At 34.7% G+C, this 8773-nt stretch overlaps 1 protein-coding gene across 1 annotated transcript in view; it reads right to left on the bottom strand.

Moving 5' to 3' along the window:
* Nucleotides 1–1884: 1884 nt before the first annotated feature.
* PPP1R3A (protein phosphatase 1, regulatory subunit 3A) overlaps nucleotides 1885–8773 on the bottom strand; it is a 43495-nt gene continuing 36606 nt past the window's right edge. The window contains exons 2-4 of the mRNA XM_012652770.1: nucleotides 7297–7355; nucleotides 7079–7203; nucleotides 1885–5162 (exon numbers count right to left, since the gene is read on the bottom strand). Coding sequence (XP_012508224.1) covers nucleotides 2763–5162; nucleotides 7079–7203; nucleotides 7297–7355 — 2584 coding nt within the window. The 3' untranslated portion in view covers nucleotides 1885–2762. The remainder of the gene's footprint in view (nucleotides 5163–7078; nucleotides 7204–7296; nucleotides 7356–8773) is intronic.

The following is an 8773-nucleotide window of genomic DNA, read 5'->3' as shown; positions in this document are numbered from 1 at the left end:
TTAACAACGAGCTACTCTTTGAAATAATTCGCTACCAAAATATTAGAGCTCAGCAGGAAACATGGCCGTATCAACCCAGTGTTCTTTAATGTTGAAGGGTGAGTGTCATCTCATGGGCTCATTTCCTCACACATTGAGAAATCTGTTGTAATATTGATGGTTTATACAAATGAGATTTTTTTAAAGATAATTGTTTTTACTACCTATACTTGCTTGACTTGCAAATTAATTTTGAGAATTTTGTTTCTAACGGTCAGAAGCCCAGCAAGATAAAAAGTGATAATTATATCACCTTCTTACCCAATACGTGAAGCAGAAGTGCAACACACCTCTCTTTGCTCACTCTCCCGCCACACCGTCATTTCACACTTAAACAATACTTGGACAGACAAAATGCAGGCAGCTTATAAAGATTACCCTTGCCATGATGATTCACAGCCAAAGCTGCGTTAACCAGAGGCTAACAGTTTCCTGAGATCCACTTTTCTTGCTCGACAGAGTGATGTGATCAAAACAGGTTGCAAAAATCCCCCTGTTCACTTAGCAATAGTTTCACAAGTTTGTACTACTTGAAGTTCTTCATAAGTAATGTTTGGAAAAGCAGTTAAATCATTAATTATTTCTTCATTGCATACAGGGAGATATGCAATTAAATGTTTAAAATCAATTGAAATTTCTATTGTCATATTACAAATGTGTATGAAAAGGTTTGGTAAGTCAATGTTACCAAAAGTCAAATAAAAGAGATAAAAGCGGTTATGTTGTTATTTTAAGGGAATAATTCCAGTTCAGGCACCTGTGTTCATAAAGTTATGAATGTAGTGTTTCTTGCATTAACGCGATATAGCATATTGACTAAAACTCTTAAAGGTAGAATTCAAAAAGCAAGCTACTTAAGGACTGAGAAAATGCTAACCTTAACTCCATGGTAATTTAGACCTGTCAACAAAATTATCAGGATAGCAATTTTAGAGATAATTTCTAGGTACTACTTACAGTATTGCACTCTCACTTAATGAAAATGTGCCTTCTCAAACAATCAAATATTTGCCCTAAGTTCTACTTCAGGATGTTTGTATTTGGTCAACTAAAAAGTTGAAGTCAAGCATTCATTTTCAATGGGACTTGTGGGTAGCATGCAATTAGGGGATTTGGAAGTAGTTGTGTACCTAATGAAAATTAAGGAAATCATTTACTACTGGATGAAAGTCAATATAAATGTTTCCTTCTTATTTTGTCTTCCCATATACGCATATTTCTTAGATGTATGGGGTGATATATGTTAAGTTTTACTCTCTGAATTTACCTTTACAGGTGAATAAACTGATTACTTTTTCTCTCTATAGATAAATGTTACATGTTTTATTAAAGACGTTCTTATGAAAAAGGAATCATCCAAATAGTCTCTCTCTAAGTGGCTTTCTTTCACAATCCTAGCCAAGTCAAAATATCACACTGCATACCAATGCCCAGACTAGCTGGGCAGCATATCAAAGGATGTGCTCTGCCATAGAACAGAGCACAGTTTTACATCTAGAAGTCATTCAATGAATAGTTGTTGAAATAAATTGTATATGAATCCTTGCGTTACTACTACTAGACTAAAATGAATAGTTTCATTATTTCACACATTTGGCTATAGGTAATAACAGCAGCCAAAGTCACTGCTATACTGAATATTCATTTCTTCTTCAGTAGCTTTCCACATATACCTGTTTGCCTACTTAAATTTTTTTGTCATCATCTAACAACATATTATAATAATCCTATAATAAAAATCATCAAAGACTACTTGTTTGTTTTCTAAGTGCACCTTAGGGAATAATTCATTGTCTTGCAATGAGAAAAAGATTGAAACTTTGAAGACAAAAATACTACCACAAAGAACACATAGTCCATTTGGAATATTTTTATTATTATCATTTAATGCCTTATTCTTTATAGGTACAAATTTATTCTGAAGCAATGCTTGTGGAACTTTTAATTTACATTTTCAACTCTGAATAGTTGACATTGAAATAGTTCAGCTGTGTTATAGTCTCCTTTTACAAGAGAAAAACCTTGCTTAAAGGCAGGCCACCGACAAATTTTGTAGACTTGAAAGATAATCTCCCAATTGTTTCAGTCTTTATCAGGTTTGGCTTATGAATGCCCTGACTTTGTAAGTATCAATAAGGCATAAGGTGTATGTATAAAGCAAACAGAATGTGTTTCTTTAAGTTTTCTCATTTCAATATACATAGATATTTTCTTAAAAATATGAAATAGAAGTTGAAATATTTGATTTATCAATATGTGCTGGTAAGTGCAAATTTCATGGTCAATACTAAACGACCAAAAAAATCCTCTGCTATTGCCCATGTTTTATCTGTTTTAAAAACCGTAGGGGGAAATATACTCTCAAGGAAAAAAAATGAAGCTTTACTGCAAAAGAAATGAATGTAAGAAATAGCACTTTAAATAGTGAAGAGACATGAAGCATTGCAACTTCATAACCTGCTAAGGAGCAACAGCTGTACCTAATTTCAACTTGACGTGCTTCAGATCTCATATTCATATAGGTATTTAATGATCCAAACATAATGGTCCTATATAGAATAATTACTTATACGAAGGAGCAAACTTCATACGCATTCCTTTTTAAATGATCCTTCAAGAGAAAAACTGCTGGATCTTTGAACAATGAATAGTCTCTTTCGCCAATCCAAATGTTGGGGGCTAAATAGCTTATCTTTTAAGAGAGAATAATGACAGTGCTGAGGTTACTTCTTTTTAACAGACTCTTTTTCTCTACCCCCTTCCCAGGACAGCCAGTACAATGAAATAAGGTAGAATGCCAGACCAATCATTAAGTCATAGTGGTAGATAGTTACAAGAAATATCAGAAACAAGAGGAAATAAGGTATTTTAGAATTGGTATATTTTGAAAACAAAGATTCATTGCTTTGAACTTGACTTTCCTGGACAAGAAGACTAGCAGAAGCAGAGCTCTCAGATTCCTTTTCACTTGAAAAGCATAGTGATTGTCCAGAATTTAGTAATCCTTCATTTTCATGCCTTGCTTCTTCCATGTTCTCAAGAGGTTCACTGATTAAAATTGTTGGCCTTAGAGATTTTTCCACACTGCTTTCTCCTGATTGGAAAATCTGGCCTATGCATCTTTCTTTTCTACTACCTGATGTCACTACCGAACTTTTGGAAACTTTTTCAGGTTTAGACCCGGGATGAGGGTGCTTCTCAGTACCCTGGACTTCTCTTGTTGGGTCACAATCATTTTTGGATTTACTAGAAATAGATCGGAAAATTGTTGTAGTAACTGTATTCCCTACAGAATTCTGCTGTTTATAAGATGGCCCTGTCACTTTAGGATGGTGTGTGGAAATGTGACAGCCACTCTGAGAAGCCCGATTAGCATCTGAGTTAAAAGCAGGATGAACAATGGGACCTAAGTCCATTTTCATCGATAATTCTTGGAGCTTCCTGTGATCTCTGTTTTCTGGAAACATTTTTTTGTCTATTGGTAACATTCTCAAATGTAAATCTGGTTTTGAAGATGCTTTTTGATTTTTTGTAATGACCTGTGAGAACTCTTCTACAGATGTTATATTTCCAATGCCATGTTTCTCCCTGTCATATGTCTTCCCAGAACTGTACATAGACATGGTTTCTTTCTTCTCTATTTCATCTACACGTACATTACAAATACCTAAACGTGATTCCTTTTCAAAATCATTGTCATAGATTATACTGGCTGTATCTCGTTGACAAAGGGTATAATGTGAAGCATCATTTCTCCCTTCATGTGGATCAAACGCTGTTTCCTTTACCTCGATGGGCCTGTCACTTCGTGCTGTCTCTTGGGGTAGCTTAGCAATTATTGCTTTTTCTCTAGCAGACGTGCTTTCTGGAGTACTTTCTGATGTTGTCTTAATTATATAAGCTGTACCTGCTTCTGCTTTCTCAGCAATACCATCATCAGCTAGAGAAGACAGTTCACAGCACACTGTTTCTTGGCAGGTAAACAATTCTTCTGTAGAAGTAGCTTTCGAACTCCTCGTATTATCTCTTTTTTCCCACAGGTCTTCACAATCTGCTTGTTCTTTGATCTGCTCTGGTTTATTTGTCTTACTCTCTCTTGCTTTTCCCTGACTTTCTGGAACATTCCAACTTTGTTTATGCTGTGTGTTTTTGTCCTGGTCTTCAGGATTAATCCAACCTGATTTTTCTTCTTCAACTTGGAAAAGATAATCATTCTTCAAAACATTTCCATTTCTTGGTGAACAAATTTGACTAGTTATTCCTCCTAAAGGGATGCCTTTGCTAGTCAAGTGATCATGCTCTGGGGTGAACACAGCTTCTTCCCCACTTAAATGTGTCCTTGGCGAATGAGACGTATCTGCTGTGATTGCCCAGGCGGGAATGGAGATATCTTTGTTCAGAGCAGTTAGGTCTCTGTTCCTAGTTCCAATCCCTTCCACACTTACTTCAGGGTGGCCCATCTTCCTTCCTTGGTCATGTGAGATTGATTGGCAAATTTTGCTTTGTTGTTCATTAACACTTAAACGTATTTTTTGTCCCTTGTCATCCTTACCATTGCCATAATCTTCCTTGGAAGATACTTTTTCTGTTGGGTCTTCACGATACGCAGATACATCTGAATGGAAATCCCTTCTTAAACATTCCCAGTCTTTTATTTCGATTTTATTAGCTCCTCCTTCCTGTTTTTTATTAAGGTTGCCTGCCATTAGCTGATCTGAGGAGGGGTATGATGTGTGCACTCTGTCCCTTTTGTGGGCTGGATTAGCCTCATCGTCCAGGACTTCTCTGCTGCCAACGTGAAATTGCACTAATTCATCACTCCTAGAACCTCCCAAAGACGGCTTGATTTCTTCCATATCTGAAGTAATTTCCTCTGGAAGTTTATGACTACACTTATTTCCTGAGCAATATTTTTCGTTGCGGTGAAAATCTCCCTTTAAGGGGCTTTCTGCTGATGAACTTGGAGACAAAGGCCTTTGGAACAAGTCAGTGCATATTTCACTATGGATTTGTTTCTTCTCTAATCCCTCAGCTTTACTTGGAAAATTGACTGGATCTGTAGAAAATGTATTCCTTTCATCTCTGGAAGCAGTGCTTCTAGTTCTTATTAAGCGTTGGTTTATCTTATGGGATAAAAACAACAAAAATAATGAGTATATGATCTTTTTTAAATATACAGAATGAATTAGATAGGTTTTATTAACTTGACTGGAAATTATCTGGTAGATTTCCTTGACTCATTTCATTTGTGGATTTCATACAAACTCTGGAAGCCAGATGTTTTGGGGAGATCCTTGCAGGCTATGACTTGGGAATGAGACTAGTAAGAAAAAGGGGCCCAAATTAATCACTCTCCTTCCCAGCTTCCAAATATCACATTGTATTATTCAACTGTTCTTGCTTGTCATTGCACTTTCTCCTCACTTAGGATATACACATTGATAGCTCCATGCTAATCAATTAGAGAGCAGCTTCCTGGGTGCCCCTTGCTGCATTTACACTTGCTGTAGGTGCCCCCATTACAGTTTCTCTTATTAATATGTTTTCTGCAAAGCCTCTGCAAACTATTAATAGCAAAACGTCACTCAAAGAAAAGTGAGGGAGTTAATGTCTCTGCAAATTCTGTTTTAATGACCCTCTGCCAACTGGTACTCAAATGTATTTGAGCTCTTCAGTGATGCCAACTGTCAGGATTTAACAGTGAGATGCCTGTGTTTTTTTTTTTTTTCTCCTCATAACTGACATTTGCATGATCTCAATAATTATATGCAAATCTTACGTTTTTCCCTTCTTCTCACATAAGGCTCATGTTACTTGTCAACTGCACAGCTGTCTTGTAAGCCAATGCCTGTGGGTTCCACAGATTTGGTTGTATTTCCATCTATTATAGAGGTTCATTGTTTTATGCATTAACACCAGCATGGAGCAAATTAGCATCTAAATTACAGCTCCCTGTTCATTTATTGGATGTACAATTTCAGTAACTTCTAAACAAACTTTTATATTTGAGCCTGCTCATTGTAATGAGATGTATTGGTGAAGTATGTGATTTTTCAAGGCCCTTTCATTATATTCTGTGGTTTGAAAAAAAATGGCAATGTTAACTTTCAGCTGGTGAGAATTCTCACAATGGGTGACAACTTTGTAGTTTCTTAAAGTTGGAGCAAAGTAAATTGCATACTTTAGTGATGCAGCTCCCATATCACTATAGAAAAGGTGGAATATGCGCAGAAAGAGATGAGCTCTATTTCTTTTCTGTTTCAGCACTGACACTGCAAGAGGCAAATGTCATTTTAATCATAGATGATTATAAATCCATGTATCCCAATGATATGAGCTCCAACCAAATACAGTAAAGGATAAATTGCATTATGTGACTCATTTATTCCTATTTCTTCCTTTGTGATAAAAGTACTATCTAAATCATCCCCCCAAAAATCCCAAATAGATTGAATGTTCACCAAGTGTGAAATTTACGATAACAAATTTAATACTAAATTGTACAGCACTGATTTTGTTTCCTGTTTAAAAATTATGGCACAGGCTATTTTCTTCTCACTTGGTAATTTAATACTCTACAATGATATAGAACTTGGAGATTTTCACAAGGATGGAAGTTAAAAAATGCTAAATGTAAGAAGAATCATAGACTCGTAGAGTTGGACAGGACCCTGACAATCATCCAGTCCAGCCCTCTCATTTCATAGACGAGTTTATGCTAAGTGTACACTTGTCAAAAAGATTAGAAATGCACATTAGGATAGTGCTACCTCTCCTGTAATTCCTACAAACTATTACTCAGAGCCACTGGTAAAGAGATAAGAAATGAATGTCATTAATTTACCACTGCAGAGACCAGAAGCAACATACTGAAATCAAAGTGCCTTGTTGATCAAGCTAGAGATGCAGGGATAGAATAGGCTGTGCTTTCGCATTTGCAAATTATATTAGTTGAAGCTATTGAAAGGCAGGCATTGTGGCATCTTTGAAGCATAAATGGATTCATCTTCCCTAATACCGTGGCAACCAGAACACTTACCATCAGCTCTAATTCTTTTTCATTATGTTCATCATGTTCCCTGTTTACATCTTTTACATTTTGATTACTGGCTTCCAAGTCTTCCTTGTCCTCATGAGAACAAACGATTGTTGGGACATATGTATCTGCAAAGTTAATATAATTGTACCAATGTAAGATTGTTTTAACTGTAGTCTTTGACAAAACAAATTTTGTTGAAAAATTAAATAATAATATACCTGTAATCTTTGGATTCTCAAAGTCACTCTCTTCTGATGTTGCTGATGATTCTTCTTTACTGTTAAATTTAAAACAAAATGTTATTCGCTTTTCTGGGACTACATTGTCTAAGAATTTTTATACGGGGGAAAATTTAAATCAATAAGAAGCCAAATAAACATTAACCTTTCATATTTTCTTGTATTACTTTGTATATTTTTAAATAAAATAGAACTTTTAAAATGACATATTAGTAAATATTGGCTGCAGAAAAATTTTTAAAATAATTCATACAATGCCATATTTCTGAATCAGATTGTGTCGCTCATATTAAAACTTGTATAACCAAAGTAAGAATACATGTAAATGAAGATTATTCCATCATTCATGAATTTAATCTTTGCAAGTGCGAACATTTTTCTCTTGGTTTAAGTGATAAAGTTTTATGAACTGACAGTCCATTTGTGGTCGTGGAAATTGCTTTCTAACATTTCAATTATTAATTTTTTGTGTTTCATTTTACACAAAATTCTTTCAGTAGAAATGATGTAACATTAACTCTCTCTCCAGAAAATGAGGAAAAGAAATAAGCTAACTAAAAACTGAAATGCAGCTAAATTTATACTCAGTTAAAAGACTTTATATGTATATTGCCACAGGCCAATTTTATAACCAAAACTTCAGATCTTTCATATGCAAGCATATACTTTCTTTCTTTAAAATGATTCAGGTTATATTCCCTTTTCTAGCATATTCTGCACATTCATTGAAAAAGATAAATACCTCATTCTTTCAGATTTACTGTCTTTTGGTGTATTTGTGGAATCATTAGAATTTAGATTTATCCATGACAGTAAATACAAAAAAAGTTGTTGGTGAAAAAGTCCCTTTGAGTATAGTTATGTCACAAGTCAATTTATCAGAAATATTTGACCCAGGATCCACACTTTTTTGTACTGTCCCAGCTGAATTTTCTTCTAGTTATTAATACATTTCTCAATGACTTTTCTATAACAAGGGAATCTGGAAAGTTGGCAATGGCTGATACATTTGTGAAATAGAGTCTAATCTTCACTATATGGGGAATTTTGATCCAAATCCCAGGAAGGCTAATTTTATTTCAACAAATCATGAGAAAATTGCAAGTTCTTCCATCCTGACTACACAAGAATGTAATTCAGTTTTGTGTGTATTTATGATGCTTACTGTTACCTTTACTAAAATCATTTGGTACCTTTAGCAGACCCATAAATGAAAATAATGTTTCTATATGAATATAATTTTGTTAGAAAAGTGTACTGTTTGCACAATTGATACTGACTTAATCTATAAATCTATATTATTTCACGAGGCCAATAATTATTCAAAGATTTTTTTGTTATAGAACTCAACCACAAGGTGACACATCTTTCCTTCTCCATGTATATAATGTCTATGTACTTTAAAAATATAAACCATTACACAGCATTTAATTGCTCCTGCTTCCTTTTTATTCCC

Source organism: Propithecus coquereli, unplaced genomic scaffold (genome assembly GCF_000956105.1).
Source record: "Propithecus coquereli isolate 6110/MARCELLA unplaced genomic scaffold, Pcoq_1.0 Scaffold4, whole genome shotgun sequence".
In the NCBI taxonomy this organism is placed as follows: domain Eukaryota; kingdom Metazoa; phylum Chordata; class Mammalia; order Primates; family Indriidae; genus Propithecus; species Propithecus coquereli.
Note: the sequence above shows the minus strand (reverse complement) of the source record. Positions and strands in the feature narration are given on the sequence as shown.